Raw genomic sequence first — 16,986 nt, 5'->3', positions numbered from 1 at the left:
TACGCCTCATCTCATCTCAAGAACTCATCTAAATAACTGTTGACTGACTCTCAGCATGTCATCAGTGATATATCTTATAGCCCACTAGATGGAGCAATGGTATAGTGCTTATTTTCAAATCTGACTAGTGTCAGCATTTCAGCCCAATAACAAATGCTCTATTTGTTTTATTGAAACAGAATCCTGTAGTGCGACAGAATGCTTGGTCGGTCAGCCATAAAGTTGTCTGCTTTATACTGCTTTTCTGCTGGATATTACTTTTTTAATTAAGCTCATTTTAATAAATAAAAAAACTCCATCTTTGCAAGCAATCAACCACAAATCTATAAAATGTGCTACAAAACAGATAGAATCATTCCATGTGCATAGTAATCTGTTAAAAGTGCAACTGTGGACAGAAAAACTCACAACACTGAACTCCATGTTGGTGTGGAGCTGCACTCAGTTGCTGTAAATAGATAGAGAGCGTGCTTCCTCATTGCCTCCTGCCAAGGTTATTATTGCATTTAATACATCTTTCCCTCTCTTTGACTCCTAAAAATTGCCACTGGGCTTAAATGCCAAAAAGCAAACCGTTAATCTAGCCCCGGCTCTTATTTAGCACGCCTTCTGCTGTGTGCTGTGTCTCCGGAGAGCAGCAGACACTGCTCTCATTTTGCTGCATGACTGCGGTGTCTAGCAATGACCGGACAAATCTCAGAGGCTTTGTGAAGTGAAAAGTCTCCGACTCAGGTGTTGTGCTAATCATTGCAAAGTAAAGGTGCCTTTATTCAAGTAAAATGTCATCCAGCAACTCATATCGTTGGATATTTGCCCCAGAGTCTTTGTAATGGGGAATAAAAGGTGTATGTGGAAAAAAAAAAAAAGTTGGAAAGCATCAGCAGCAAGGACACACAGTAGATGGAGAAATGGGTCAAAAACAGAACTGCAATATTTTACTGTTTATTGAGAGCTGTTGTGCAGTGTCAACTGAGCCAGCTCGAGACTATAGAAAAGTCAGGACGTCTTCTGTGTGTGCACGACCTCTCCTCGTACAATGCATCATTTCTACCGGCATTGGAGGTATCCCGCTTCAGTATTTATTGCTGTTCTTCATGGTTTAAAACCCGAATAACAGACAGACAACATCCCAACGATGATAATAGAATGCATCACAGAGGAGCCATAATAGCTATTCAATACCCAGAACACAAAGTTCTGCCAAATCTCACTCAAGGTCAAAAACACAGTTGAACTCAAAGTTGGGACACAAACTCAGGGGTGTTTGGTTTATCCCTACCCCTGCTGCACCAGTGCAACCATTATTTTTTTAACGCTGGTCGTGGATGGGACCTCTTTTCTCTTTCCTCTCACGGTGAAAATAGACACTGGAGGAACATCGGTCCTCTGAGAGGGGAACCAGAGAGGACAGAGGGATGGATCAGAAGCTGATAAGAGCGGAGTGAAAGGCAGATGGACGAGGGCAAGGCGTGCAGAAGTACTGCCTGATTCCTGCGTCGCTTACACTGAACATGTAACGCCCTTGTAAAACTCCCATCTTCCTCCCACTCCCTCCTCCCACCACCCTATATCCTTTCAGTCTACCTCATCCTCCAGTTCCTTGACACTTATGCACAAAAGCCACACAAAGAGACACGCACACACACATTGAAAACAGAATTAGCATGTCACTGCCATGACCTTGAGGGGATGTGAGTAATATCAGTTTCCAAGGCGACAATGACTCAAGTTTGAACAGCCCATATTTCACAGTCTGTCCTAATGAATATACAGCGTGGGTAATTTTGATTGAGCACCAGCCTGCCTCTGGGATAATGACTTTGACGGTTCTTAGCAGATTTGATGACTTGATGACGATGGATTTGCTTATTTATCCGGAAATTTGCTCCACTTCCTTCATAAAAACATAATTAGCTTGATGACATTTCTTAAAGCCACAGCTCCGCATTACTGCGCTTTCTCGAGCTCACAACATGCTGTGATGCGACTGCATCTGCCTGCTGTAAAACTCTAGAAGGTTCACATTTTATTGCGGTGTAAGTAAAAGTTGACTCTGGCAAGAAAAGCTCCCGTCCAATGCCAATGTCATCAAACGTGGTAAAAAAGACCGTTAAAAATGAAAACAGAGTTGAAGTGAGTATGCTAGAGGAGACAATGTCCTGAAGATACATCCCGCTGGGAGAGCCATCATGCTTTATAGTCACCTATAAACCTTTCCAGCAAAATGGGATTGAGTATTGACTTGAGTAAAAGCGTGTTAAATCCTTCACACAGATTATGGCGGGGGAAGGACAACGCCACCTGCATGAATCACAATCGATCCTGTTGTCATACTTACTAAGTTTGGTCGCCACGATGGAGATGTTGTGCTGCGCGATGCTCTCCCTGTCGAGGAGTTCGTTGGTGGAAATCGTTCCCTCCACTGGATCAATGTCAAAGTAGCTGTCTAAGTCGCTCTTCCAGTCAATGGAATACCTGAAAGAAAATGTTTGTTTAATGGCATCCATTTCCAACATAAAGCAGAGAATTAAACCACAATGATTTCCCCTCTGGGCTCATGTATATGAGTTAGGTGTAATATAATGTTGGCGTAGCCTTCATTACTCATTCTGAATGGTCATTTCCAGAAAATGTGCTGAGGATCGCATATACTTTCCAATCTAGTAATGGGGCACATGTACTTTGGCCATGCTGAGCAAACGGTTTTCTTGGGGGCATAAATGAATTTTAGGCACTGTTGAAACCGTATCAATCTCTCACGGCCAATGAACTACAAAGGCATAAAATGTTGGTTTGGTGTCTGAGAACAGAGGATACGGCGTCCTCTCTGAGAAATACATCTACAGTCTGGGCCAGTCGCTCTGAATGCAAACTATGAAATACAAAAGAGATCTGAAACCAAACCACATGCCACTGACAGCGCCATTCATCATGCCATGCTATTTGATCTTAAAAGGCTATTTTTCATTAATAATTTTGTGATCGTCAGTGGAGTTCCCGCAGAAGAAAATATGTTGCTGTCTTCTATCTCGCCTTCACAAGGAGGTCAGAGGTTGGGGGTTCAGCGCCATGCTCGCAGGCGCTTCCACGGGACAGATGCTGAATTTCTCATGGGCTTGAGCGTCAACTCTCCATGTGAAGGAGCCTCTCCAGGCCACCACTCTGCCATTTTTTTCTTTCTCATAGCAAGCTATTTGATCTTAAAAGGGTATTTCTCATTAATATTTATCATGCTTGTTTTTCACACTGTACAGCCTCAAACTGGACTTGACTCACTCATTAAGAGAAAGAGGCCTGGCGAACATTCAAACCCCCGAAGTCTTTTACTGTAATGAGAACGATAACAAAACCGCTCCGGCAGAATTTTTTTCTACGAGCTTTGGTTCCATCAGATTTTCTGTTTCAATTTTGATTTGTCCACGTCCTTTCTCTAACTCCATGTTGCGCATAGCCTTGAAGTGAACATGATCGTGTCAAAATAGTTTAGTGTGAGTCTCTTTGATAAATATTACAGCCAAACTCCCATCAAGAGTTCAAAACATCAACGGTTTGCGATTTCTCCTCAGGGCAGAAAGCATTTTTTGGGGGGGTATCATTTGAGTCAAGCTGCTGCTAAAGCATGCGTTGCACTGAGTGTGGCCCAGCAGTTAGAGAAGCTGCCTCATATCCAGAATATTCCAAACTAAATGTTTTGAAATTCCCTGGACCAAGACGATAAACCCCCACGAGCACAATCTCGCAAGATAAATGGCAAAAACGTCTCAGAGACTGCTATTTTTTTGTATTTATGTGAGATAGAAAACATCAAACATGTTTTACTTGTAATTGGTTCAATATCTGAGTTATCATTAAGGAGAATGGAGCTCATCAACAGATGTGAGAAAGAAATCACAGATCTAAAGAGTCTACTTCAGTGCTGAGGACTGCGGATCTAAAAATTAATTACAGCGTTATCTCCCACTTTGAACTGCAGTAATGATAACTCAGTCCAGGGGACATTACACACAATGCAAAGGAAATTTTAAAAAGTGAAGGCACATTTTGTTTATTTTCCACACCCATTGATTTTTTTCAGTTTATGGTTTTGCTGCAGTAAACACTTTTTAAGTTCATGGTCAGTATCTTGCAATCTGTGCTAATACCATTTTAGACCAAGGCCAAAAGTTCACTCTTTAAAAAACATTCTGACTTTCAGAAGCTCTTTAGAATCGACCAACAATGCAGTATTCATGACGCCCTTTTGTTTCCCCAGCTGCAGATAACTCAGCATGATACTGCTAAATAGCAGATTCAGTTGAGTCTAAAGTCTAAAAGCATGATTCCCTATGCATGATGGGTCATTGGGTCTATTGTTTTGAAGTGAAGAATGCAAAGCTGCTCTCTGAAGGCACACAAATGAACAATGTCAGCTGTGGTATTGATGAATATTTAAAGTGCTGGAGACAAAGTGGAGATCCACAGAATAGAGGGCATAAGCTTTTTGTTGCACAAATCTCTGCGTCTCCCCCTTTTTTTGTTGTCTCTGGAATAAAATATTCATGACAAAACAACTGTCCGGGCAACAGGTATTTTTGCCGTTTGTGTTACGCTCCAGTGATACACCCTGGAAGAACCATTACTACAAAGCAGTGTGCCTGAGCAAAAATAAGTACAGCAGTAGATTTTAACAAAATGGCTCTCATACATTTTTAAGAATGCACTTCTTTTGTCTTTGCCAATGACAGTCTATTGTTATCTACCACTCAAGTGTTACGATAGAACACCGCCTAATGTGCTCGTGTGTGTATTTGTGTGGTGGGAGGCATGGAGCGAGACGGAGAGATTGAGAAAGAGGAGGAATGACTTGCCTTGAGTAGAAACCAGAGCTATGTCAAGCATGTCAGAACTGTAAAACTGAACGGTGATGTCTGAATGTCTCACCTGATAATTACAGAGGAGGGACCTGCAGTCTGCAGCACAGCGCCTTCAAAGATTATTTAGGACTTAAGGTTTTTGTTATGCTACGAATTTTTGCTTGATGAGGATTAATTTTTGAGTTCTGTGGAAAAACAAAGTGGAATTGAAACATCACAGAAAACAGTACAGAACAGCGTTCGCATTAATATGTATTCTTTGCTTCTGTGGGGCTATATACTGCACTACTGCGTGTGTTTTTCTTATCAGCTGTCAGGTTCCATTTAGATTATTGTTACTAATGATGTTTTCACTGTTTTGTGTGCAAACTCCCTTTGTCTGGTTCAAACAGCAGCTCTTTTTTTACAATCTAACCCGAAAATGTTAGTTTAAAACTACTTATTCTGAGCATCAACTAATTACTGCGGTACAGCTAATTCAGGGTGTGGATAAAAATAAAAGCATGAGGACAGCTTCCTCTGTGTAATGTGGTCCATTTTAATTACAGCCATGAAAGCTGCATAAAAGAACTCAAATATCATCCACTTCATTTTCTTCTCAGTGATGTCACAAATCTGCCGGGCAACACGACCACACACACACAAAAAGGACAACTATGCAATACCCAGTGTAGAAGTATGTCTTTTAAAAATGACAGCCAGTTACATCATTTGCAAGATCAGAGCTGTTTCCTTTGTTTTTAAGCCTTAGTGGATGTCAGTCATAGGGGATAACCTATGTATGCATTTTTCTTTAAAACAGTCGAAAGAAAGTGCCGCAAGTTTTTGTTAAACACTGAATCCCATTAAAACAGGTGCTCTGAAAGTGATGACAATAAATACAATAAAGATTATTTGCATGACTAGTCAAGAGATGACAGAATGATTCCTTCTAAAACTAATGATTAATGAACTTTTAGCCTAAAAAGGTGTTGTTTTAGAGACTTTTTTTTTTAAAGCTGAGCCCTCTGTTACCAAAAAATGAGTGTGTGAGTTGTTCTCCTTCACCAGAAATTACAGGGCAAAATATTATTTTTATTCATGATATTGTGTTGATTTAATGTGAAACTTAGTGTAAGTTACAGTAAAAGTCCAGTAGTCAGATTAATTCAACATGTGAATAATCTTAATTCATAATCTATCAACTAAAGTCAGATAATATCAGCACTCAGACATCACTCTCATGTTAACAGTGCAGATATCAAGTTCAGACATGGGTCCACTAACAAAGTTATACTGTTTTCTCTGTCAGGTCACCGGCACCCCCTGAACTGCTACAAGATGACGCTAGCAGGACTTTACATGACAATGTCAAATGTCCTACATCGATTGATTAGTCCTCAAACTGATGAGTGAAACGGACAATACTCTGAAGATTAAAGCCACGGTGACGTTGATGAATGGAGCCTGGAGACATTGATGAATGGATTAGAGTTCTAAAACCTTCAATTACTGGCGGCGGTATCACAATACTTCTCCCTTTAGCTCTTTTATCCTCATGGGAGTTACGAGGGATATTTGGTTCAACAGTAAAGCCTCTCGAGATGAAGATGTGCGTTCAGATCCAGGGTTACTTCATTCCCTGTAACCACTCATTCCAGTAAGATTTAGTCTTCATGAATAAAATAAAAATGATTTACATAACACTTCTTTAAATGGAAAGAACTATGGGTCAAACTAAAACTGTGGTTTCTTTCTGTTTCTCATTATCCTGACCACTATCAAGTATTATTATTTAAGCAGCAAAGTTTTTAATTAAAACCTCTCGTTTTCCAATAAAGTTAGACCTTAATGGGTCTTTCCATCAAAGTACTTAAGAACACAACTGAAAGTACAGTTCATTTGTGGATTCTAATCACTCCATATCTTGAAATTTTATAGAAAATCCAAGAAAGTCTGTAGTTAAACTATTCTGATGCCACCTTAAGTCACCTTTAGTTCCATTAAGATTAGGAATTTGGACTGTTTGCTGGAGACAAACAAAACTAGAACAGATTCACCACGAAACATAATCTACATACGTCACGAGTAACCAAAATAACATTGACCAAACATTTGCAAATGTGGCATTTTAGTCAAAGTGGAGCAAAGCCGTTGAATGCTCACACAGTGTAGATACTCTCTGGTGAAACTTTCAGCCACTTAGATCATTTTGATAAACGCATCTTGACAGAAAACCAAAGTACAACACAATGTTCTGAAACTTGTGTAAAGTATATAACGGCGACTTTAACTTTACCTGACTGGGCTGCTGCTGGCATCTAAATCCTGTGCCGTCACCGCTCCAATGATGGTGCCCGCGGGTGTATCCTCGTACACATCCATCACATAGGAGGGCTTATTGAACACCGGGGGCTCGTCCACATCCAAAACGTTAATCTTCACTGTTGCTGTGTCTTTGAAGGCCCCAAAGCTTTGAAATCGTGGATCCAGATGAGCATTGGAGGCATCTACCTTAAAGGTGTACGCTTTCTTGGACTCAAAGTCCAGCGGCTACAAAAAAACAGAAAAGAGCACAGTTAAAGTTACTTTTGCAACTGCAGTTTATCTTCACACGATAATCGTGTCATGATCTGGAATCTGTTATCGCTCCTGCTGTAATTTATTTTCTCTGTAGTGTTCATCTGTATGAGCTAAGAGCACTTGAGGAAGTGCAGTTACTGAACATGAGCATCAGTGTTGACAGCAAGCTTGCCCTCACTTCATTTTTGTTATTGTAACATTTTCAAGGATGAGTAACTGCTACCAGATGTCAACATCAGCCTCTTTTTATCCAACAAATTTCAGTATTCAGGGGATTTGAATGATCATGTTGTTATTCAAAACACACTCAAATAGCATTGTTCTCAGGTGCCTCAAAAGGAGAAAACGCACTTGTGAAAATGCCCTCAGATATATCACAGGTGACGATTGCACATATTTTTCTTGTTTAAATGGCAGCTAAAGTGAAAGTAAATAGTACAGTGGTGCCTATTCCATGATAGACACACAGAAGGTCTTGACCAGGTTAATGTCTTGCCCCTTCAGTGTGAATAAGTCAGGCTACAGTTACTGGGTTCAGCAGAACTACGCCCCTTTACAAGAGTCCTCCATACAACAGCTCAGGGGTTCATGTTCTACCTCTTCAAGCCTCTGACATATCAGCCCAGAGTCAATTAGTCAAAAGCGAGGAGAAAAATCTGCATCCTCGGTATGTCTGCTGCTGAGGTGTAAACATCCGACAGCAGTGACACCCGTGTTCGTACTTCTGCCTGTCTCCTGCCCTCTCATGTGTGACCAACCATACTTGGCGAGCTTGCAGCCGTTCACGCTCTACTGGCCCGGACTCACATGAGAGACATTCCTTTCTGTGTATTTCAAATTGACTAACATGGAACCACTATGGCACCAATGCTATCTTCCTGCCCCAGGACTTGGGCTTCCCTGGCATGTTGTTTCAAAAACCACCAAGTGAAAACAGCTGGCTTTAGCACAGCAACGTGTGCTTATGTAAAGAGACAGTGAAAGTGAGAGGGGAGGCGTGCTGGAGGAGGTAGAAAAAAAGCTTCTTTTTTTTTTGGATGCAAGATAAATATGACCAGTCGCTGTCCAAATTAAATGCACATGAATTAGCAAACTAATTAGAGTCCAACCAGTGACTAGAGGCTGTGCAATCATGATTTCACAGTGATAGCAGATGCTTCTCAAGCCCTCTGTCTCTCCTCCATCTCCATGGTTTCACAGTCTTGCTGCTACAGCAGGTGTCCGTAAAAAAGAAAAAAGAGAGCGAGCTATGTGAAGGCAAGCCAATCTGAAAGCAATCATTGACCATCAACCACCATGATTGGTTTGATTACAGTGTGCCAGATGCAACTGGCTAGGCACAGCTATAAGATCCTTCAACAGGAAATACACTCTGTCCCTTTCAATCTCTTTCAAGAAGTGACAACACTGAGGGAAGACCAAGCTCCCTGAAGCAACGCTACCATAAAAAAAACTGAGTTCACTGCGGGTGTCATTCAAATGCCGATCCCGACAGTCAGACTAAAAGGTTTCCCACCAATTTGCACCTACAAAGTGGCTTAAAATTTACAGCAGTCTTTATTTCAGCTTACTGAGCTTCGTGCTGGTTCCTGTGAATTGCTGGAAATCAGCACCAAAAAGAACTCAACGTACTTTGCTTTTCAAAGACTGCGTTTTAGGCTGGAAATTAATGAATCAATGATGTAATGAAAACATTCTCATTATTTAGTGTTCATGGGATTCAAAACCAGTATAAAAAAGAAAACTAGACACCTTAGCGTTAATGATACTCATAAGAGGCCTTCATGCGCTCTATATCACAGTGTGCCTGAACTGCCACATGTAGACAGCCATGCATAGCTCAGCTGAAATACGTGCACAGGTGGAGGAGGAGGAGGGAAGGCGATGCTGGGGAGGTGGACAGCAGGAGGTGTACACCAAGCCTCATTAGCCAGAGTCTCACAGGGGATGAGGAGAAGCACTGCTTTCCATCTCAACATGCTGCATCGCCACAATTAGGATAGAATCCCAAACTCTCACCCTTTATAACTGTCTAATTTTCATGTAATCCTCGGCTAGCTGCAGACAGAGACTTGTGGAGTGTGATGGGGAAATGCTCTTCTCACACGCAGACTTTGCACTTCTGACACAAAACTCCGAGCGAGCACAGCTGGCACCCTGGCGTTCCATTTGTCAAATGGTGTGCGTAAACAATGCCTAAATTTAAAACAGTTGAGCAAGAGAAATATTACTTAGGTGCAGCTGGACTGTGACGTTAAAAGTTACTGGTTTGAGAGGAAACTTTCAGATTTTAGCTATTAACCTTATTTCAACCAGTTGTTGTGACCCGAGAAGCAGTTAAACGTTCAAAAGCACCACATCAGACTCACACAGTTACCTTGCTATAACTCTAAATTGCTGGCAGGCTAATAGAGCATTACAAAGCCGAAACACAGGGACATATTTGGTCAAAACTCAGTGCAGATGGTTTGGTGGTCACACTTGCACTGACTTACTTAGAATGAACAAGACAGCGACAACCCTGATTAAAAAAAACTTTGGATGCTGTGTAAAACGTCAATAAAAACAGAATGCAATCATTTGCAAAAACAAACTGTAACACTTCTCTCTGTCTTTGTGAGGCAGAATTTACAAATATTAATCATCTTAATGTTAATATGCAACTGGAAGCCACTAATAACATTTATGAGATGCTGTCAGTAGTATGCAAATCAGATGCCCTCACTCTGATGATAGCTTTAGTTTTAGCCAGCTCACAAGCAAACAATATCGACAAACCCAAATAATTCTTCTTTTCTCTTATTATAATTTATCATTTTCTTTATTTACTGAACAGTTGAGCGTTGCCAGAAGATGTTAATTCATCAACTCACTATTAAACTTTACCTCGTCAATGTGTCATATTTATCCATTCCAGTACACACTGTAGTATTTCATCAGGATTGAAAGGTTTTGCTAGTAAAGGTACTCATTAAGTAGAACATCAGAGAACAAATGCAGCTCATTTCTTCAGCAGATGGAGGAGGGAGAAGCTTTTCTGATACCCGCTGAACAATGCATGGACAGGCATATGATTAAGTGTCAAGCAAATCCCACAGATTAATTTACATATTCTGGTTTGGGTGCCAAAGCAGTAACGTTGAGAGCTTCACTGCCTGTTTAATGCGTCTGAGACTCACGATGTTCCAAGTATGTCTGGGATATCTGTTGTTAAATAGGAATAAAATGGGGCCAGGAGGGGGTAATGAGAAACTCTGAGTTAATGAGAAGACGTGCTAATGTGTCAACGCCTGACTTGGGGAGAATCAAATCAGATCTGGAGGCCATAGGGGAAATTTCCCAGGAAGAAAAAGATGGCCATTCATTCTCTGACTGCATGTATCATTTTGCGTTTTTCCCCCTTCCTCGAAGATGACCTACTTATGCGCTCAGAACCAGTGCTGTATGAGTAACTATTACCCTTATCCACACATGCATTATGCTTAAACAAGTTGCATACACCTAGGCATGTTCAATTACTTGTTTGAAGTGTCTCATTATGGCCTCAGTTGTTATGCACCTTTTATGGGTTACTGCGGACACAACAAGGAAGTGTATCAGCGGAGGAATTTGTAAGGAGGACAGACCGAGTTCCTCTCATGTCAGTGCTGCTGCTCTTCAACATCACAACAGAACACACTTGAAATTCTAGACATGGTGCTGTGCCCTTTGATATGTAAATGTGCACCTTCATTGCACTGGCAGTGATACTGAATGAAGGAACTTTTTTTTTCTTGCCAATTGAACGTCTCAGGTTCCAAGGGAATTTGTTAATTTAGAACAGGGGACTAATCAAGGCATCAAAGTCTCATAGGTACAGTATTATGCTTCACACACACTAAGAAGTCCTTGCATCGTCAGATTCACATGTGTGAATGCTGAACGGTGCTTGCCGACGATTTCTACTGAGATATAAGAGTAAATCCATAAACTGAAATCTGTTCTTCACTTGATACTTAAGGTCTCTTTCTGGTCCCCCTCCACAGCTTGCTCCCTGCGCAGTGTAAAGTGTTCGTCGCAGCTGTTTTTTCAGCTTGCTGTTATTTTGGGGACGGGTGAAGCAGGATATGCATATTGAATAGGTTCTCAGTTTGGTGTTCAGTTCACTATTACAATAGCAGAGTTCAATATTCTTCTCAAACCTCAGCTGCGCTCAGTCAATAATATGGGGGACGGTCTTCTGCCAACACCCATGGGCAAATCCAGCCTTTCCCCTTGAAGAATCATTATCACAGCACAGCAAGTCATTAGCAGGCTGATATCATTTGTTTGTGCTGAACACAGGTACTACCCGAAGAGGCTGGGAGAAAAATATTTCAAATGTTGTTTAATCTGTGATATGCAGAGCAGTCTTAAATCCATTTAACCACAGTATTATATATTTACAATACAACTTATGAATCATTAACACCCCCTCACATGATTTATCCTCTGAGAGTAAATCAAAGCTAAGCCAAACAACCCTTGAATATCGCATTTCTAATTGTAGCTATGTGAGCCAACATATTTCTCCAAACAGCAACATTACACCATGTCTGGATGCATAATTCTAGTGAGGCCAAAACCTCCTGATCCCACACGACAGCGCCCATCATCTAAAAGATTTGCCTGTTGGATTGCAGCCAGCTCTAATAGTCCTAACAATGCTCCATAAGATGTAGACATTATTTCTAGGATGCAAAGCTGCTTTGGGGTGGACATTCCAATGAGATCCTGAGATAAGCAATTATGAGTCAGTGGTTTGAGTCCGGCCTGATATCTCTGTTGTGAATGAGTGGCTTCTTTATAAGGTCACTGCAGTTATTGACTGAGAGTTCAGCAAGAATTTGCCATGCAGAAGAATGCTAAAGACCTCTAGCCACCATAAGCAGTCAACTGACCACAGAGCATAATGCGTTTATCATCAGTAGAGAAAAGCTTACATGCCCCAGAGAGCCATTTGATGTTCCTCAGAATACCGGGGGGTCCTAACACTGTGGAGAGGAGATGCTCACTTTATTGTGCTGCCATCAGTCACATCGGTTTGTGTCCTTGGTCGCCTCGAAGCCTTTCCATCCCCACAGTTCTCACAACAGTGGAGTGCCATCTGAGAGCCTTGCCAGCAGCCCTGTCCACGCTGCACTGGAGTGGAGTGACTGTGAAAGACTCGCACTGCCACTCTTAATAGGACAGGGTTAGCCATGGGATGAGCCCCGAGACACTAGTTTAATCTATTACACCCACGCCTCCCCAGGCCACCAGAGAGAAGGCACTTCATCGACTGCGAGCACCACCTCAGCCGCCTCTTTGTCACTCACTCTCCAGTTTTTTTTTTCTTTCAACTCATTCACTGACACACAGCACATGCATAACCAGACATACACAAACACATCCGCACACACATTGCTCCCTGCTTAGATGCTTGCTGAGGTGGTATTCATCTGCGCTGGGCACCTGGATCTCCTGTTGTTCTGACGTATTGTTTCTGTCTTTCCTCCTTCTTTCACCTCCTCTCACACCAGGACTTAAAATAACTCATTTCACCTCCCACTGGAACATTCAGCACTATAATCAATAGATTAGTTTCAACTCCTGTCTGTGAGCTAGGCCATGTCACTGGATGAGCCCTCTCATGCTGTCACTTTCAAGGTATAATATACTGGAATTACCCCATGGCAAAATATAGATTACATATATGTTTTAGACACAAAAAATGCATGGACGTGTCTTTGGATAAGCTGCAAACTGTATTGAACCACAGCCCATTGTGTTTTTTTTTTTTATTATTAGTATTCAACCAACATTCCTCACTGTTTTCTGGCCTTCAGTCAAGTTAGATGTTGGTTCATTACTTTTGTCATTTGACCGTTACTTTTTTTACTGCTTGGTAGTATCTCATCAAGACTGAAAGGCAGTAACAGCTTCCATTCTCTGAAATGATTTACTGTTCAAACAGCCCAGTAATGACATTTCTGATGGAGAAATTAGACTGCAGTCACTGTCTGGCTTTAGTGAAATTAAGTCCTTAATTGATGGCAGGAAGGATGAAAAAGGTCTCTTGCCTCAGTACACCAATGGCTCTGACTTTAGGGAGGTCTAAATATGGCCACGTTGAGCTAAGGCAATCCACGGAATTAGTGGCATTTGTTTTGAATGCACATGTTTATCAGTTTTGCACATTGTTGGTGACAAGCTCTTTTCTTAAATGTCATGCAAGAGTCTAACATTAATCACTTGAATGTGCCGATCTTTGGGGATGTGGAAAAAATGTCACCTTATGCGAGCTGGATGAATCACTGGCCACTGTTTTTAGCGTGTTACCTGACTTAAACCTTGAAACAAGTCATCAGTTTGCAGGGGTAAATCGATTGCATACTTGTATTAAAACACTTTAAAACATCAAGCTGGTTTGGAACAATGTTGGAGATCTATAGTCAGTAATCCAATGTATAGGTTTTTTTTAATTAATTTGCAATAAACTGTCTCCCTCCATTGTTCTGAAGCCTTTGAACCAGTCACTGCTGTCTCTGTCCATGGTGCTGAAACATCAAAAATCAGGAATCACTCCCTTGTTCACTCATTCTGTGTTCCCTATATGATAGACACTACATCATTTACTTCACAGTGAGCAGTAAACACAGATTATGGAAACTCGTCTCAAACTACTGTTATTTCTGCTATTTATAAAACTTACAATGGGATTGTTACAAGAAGTAGTGCAAATGCCATGGCCACTTAACTTTTTCAGAGAACTATACGGTGCAGAAAATTCACTCTCTGAAACCCTCATAGAAACCATAAACCCTGGTCAATGCATTAACCAAGAACTTTTCAAACTTATTGAGACAAAGCACTTCGCCCCTAATACTCCAGGCCTGTCCAGTGGGAGCAACTGGGGTTTAGTAATGCAATTAATGGACCCGCTCTAGCTTCAGGACCACAGCCACCACATCAACATTAACTTAGCAACACTACAGCAACAAAGACCAAACAACACATAAAAAATAAAGCCAATAAACACCTACAGCTACACCCCAAAAATCCAAGCAACAACCAAGCCACTTTTGCTCAGTAGGCAAATGTGCGTAACTTTTCTTTTTAAAAAATGTATTTTCCAGTTATTTTATATGATCATAATTAACTTTTATTGGGTATTTTACCACTAATTACTTGATTAAAACAGGGGTTGAAATGAGCATGTAGCAGTTGCAGTACACAAGTCACCTGCACTTTTCTACAATGTTTTTTGAACCCCTCTGACACTGTGAGCCAATGGATTTGAAGGCAGTGCCAGAGGTCTGCAGCAAATGCTCTTTATTCAATGCACTGTGGCCGCTGGGGGCATTCGGTTTGTACAGTGAGGAGATAGTCCTGTATTAAAATGGATTCCCTGAATGTGAGCCAGCAAATATTATGCCACACATGCTGCCGTTAAACAATGCCTTTCCTTTAGGCTTACAACAGCAAATTTCAATTATGCATATCTGCCATCTTTTTTCTCCCAGGAGGAGGTAAATAAACATGCAAATGGATAAATGACATTTAATCTAACAGAAAATTATTTTACCAACGCAACCCAAGGTTATCATGCCGATGCTTCTGATGTGTGGGAGGGCTATTGCTCTTCATACACTGGATGTACGGCAGCGTTTGAATGCGCCCGTGTCCTTCCACATGCTTTTTCATGTACAGTATGTCCCTCCATGTGCACACATTTGCCTGCACGTTTCCTGGGAATTCTTTGGTGGATTGATCTATTGTCTCCCATAATCCTATGTTTTGCAGATGGGATGTGCAAACCCCCTCCATGCGTCTGTGCCTCTTCTTTCCTCTCCCCCTGTATCGGCAGACTGGCAAACAGATGATCATCCTTTGAACCCATTACTCAGCCTGATCCTCTTATCATAACCAACCTTCCTGAGTCTCTAATTTGGGGTCTGCCAAACTCTGCTCTGTGTACAATGTGGCTTTCTTCTCTGTCCTGCTGTGTTTTTTCAATGCTGGTGCGAGGGAGGGAAGTCAAAAGAGAAGGAGAAAGAAAGACAGAGAGGGAGAGAGTGAGGGAGAGGGGTAGAGTGAGGGATTGTCTGCACACATTTGCACACCTGTCTCTGGGGATATTCCACCAATCTGAAATAAGACAAGTCTGTGGGAGGGTCAGTATTCTGGGAACACAGTGAACGACTCATAAAGGCTTCATCTCCAGCTACCTACTCCCCACACCTTTCCAAGGCACAGCTCATCCGTTCTCTCCTCTCTTTCTCACTCTATGTCCTGCTAATATCACAATCCCACATGGGTAGAAGCACATGTTGTTTAGTAAATTACACTGTGGAGGGGGGGCATGGTCAGTTAAAGGCGATCACAGTGTCCCCCGTCAACAATGCCTTTGTGCAGTAGCCCGCCACTGTAGGGAATGCATCACACTGCCTCATTGTTATATGGCAGCATATCAAACGCTGAAGTAAAACAATAGGAGGAATGATGCATCCTCACCATCCATCGAGGGTATACATGATGTAAACAAATAGCCGTCTTCATTTACATCATAATTGCCTCCTGTCTCATTCTGTTATTCCATTACTGTCAATGAGAAGGTCACTATACAATGATCTATAGCCACGACTGTGAGCACAATTCACACATTCGGTTCATACAGTGTATGTATGTGTGCACACACGCATGATTTACTCTCATATGAGGTTTGCATATGTTCATACACATGCACTGAGAATACCGAGGGAGCTCTTACACTGAGCAGGGAATCAATTACTCACTGAGCTGCATATTTTGGGGGATCAAAGGATCACACACCTTTGTGTGCTTGTGTGCTGGGGCATGTACTAAAAATGTACCAGTTAACGAATACCTCAGTCTGACACATCAGAAAAACAAATGCAGATTTGCATTCCCCCAAAGAACATTTTAGACACTTACATCAGAAATACCCTGAAAGGCATAGAAACATGTAGAATTGGCTGCACTTTTTTTTCTATTACTTTTGCAATCAGATGAAATATATGCTGTATCCCTGAAATGAGACAAAAACATGTTTTACAACAACTTAAAAGGATTTCATTCAGGTGAATTTGCATGAAAAGGAAGGATTTATTGAGAAACCCACTTTTTTAATCTTCCAGAAGTAAATTTGCATGTAAAGCTACAAAGTTTTAGAGGAAGTCTGACAGTTTTATCAAGAAAGTTTTTGGTTTGGTGGTAAATAAAATTGACACTGTTCAAGATATAACTGTTTGTGATAATAATACATAATGGATTCTGTTAGCTGCTTGTAAAATTGTGACTTATCTGTTACCTTACAAAATATTTTTACGTGTATTTTTCATTTTTTTATTCATCTAATATATTTTGGAAACAATGGGACCATTCTCAGCTGCCAATATGTACCCAAAAGCTCAAACAACATTTTGGGAAAATAGGAAGAGATCTCGTTCCAGAAAAGGAATCCATGCATCAGGGCACTTCTTACAAAAACTTTCTGACATTTACATTATTCTCCTGTCTGTATCGCAGAGACATTCTGTGACCGTTGCAT

General features: G+C 41.2%; 1 protein-coding gene across 2 annotated transcripts in view; it reads right to left on the bottom strand.

Moving 5' to 3' along the window:
• The window catches only part of LOC143340104 (cadherin-12-like), a 94,653-nt gene that overhangs the window by 11,551 nt on the left and 66,116 nt on the right, over positions 1-16,986 (bottom strand). For both annotated transcript variants that reach the window (XM_076761721.1, XM_076761722.1), the window contains 2 exons: positions 7,132-7,385; positions 2,339-2,475 (listed from right to left, as the gene is read on the bottom strand). In XM_076761721.1, coding sequence (XP_076617836.1) covers positions 2,339-2,475; positions 7,132-7,385 — 391 coding nt within the window. The remainder of the gene's footprint in view (positions 1-2,338; positions 2,476-7,131; positions 7,386-16,986) is intronic.

Source organism: Chaetodon auriga, chromosome 21 (genome assembly GCF_051107435.1).
Source record: "Chaetodon auriga isolate fChaAug3 chromosome 21, fChaAug3.hap1, whole genome shotgun sequence".
Lineage (NCBI taxonomy): Eukaryota > Metazoa > Chordata > Actinopteri > Chaetodontiformes > Chaetodontidae > Chaetodon > Chaetodon auriga.
Note: the sequence above shows the minus strand (reverse complement) of the source record. Positions and strands in the feature narration are given on the sequence as shown.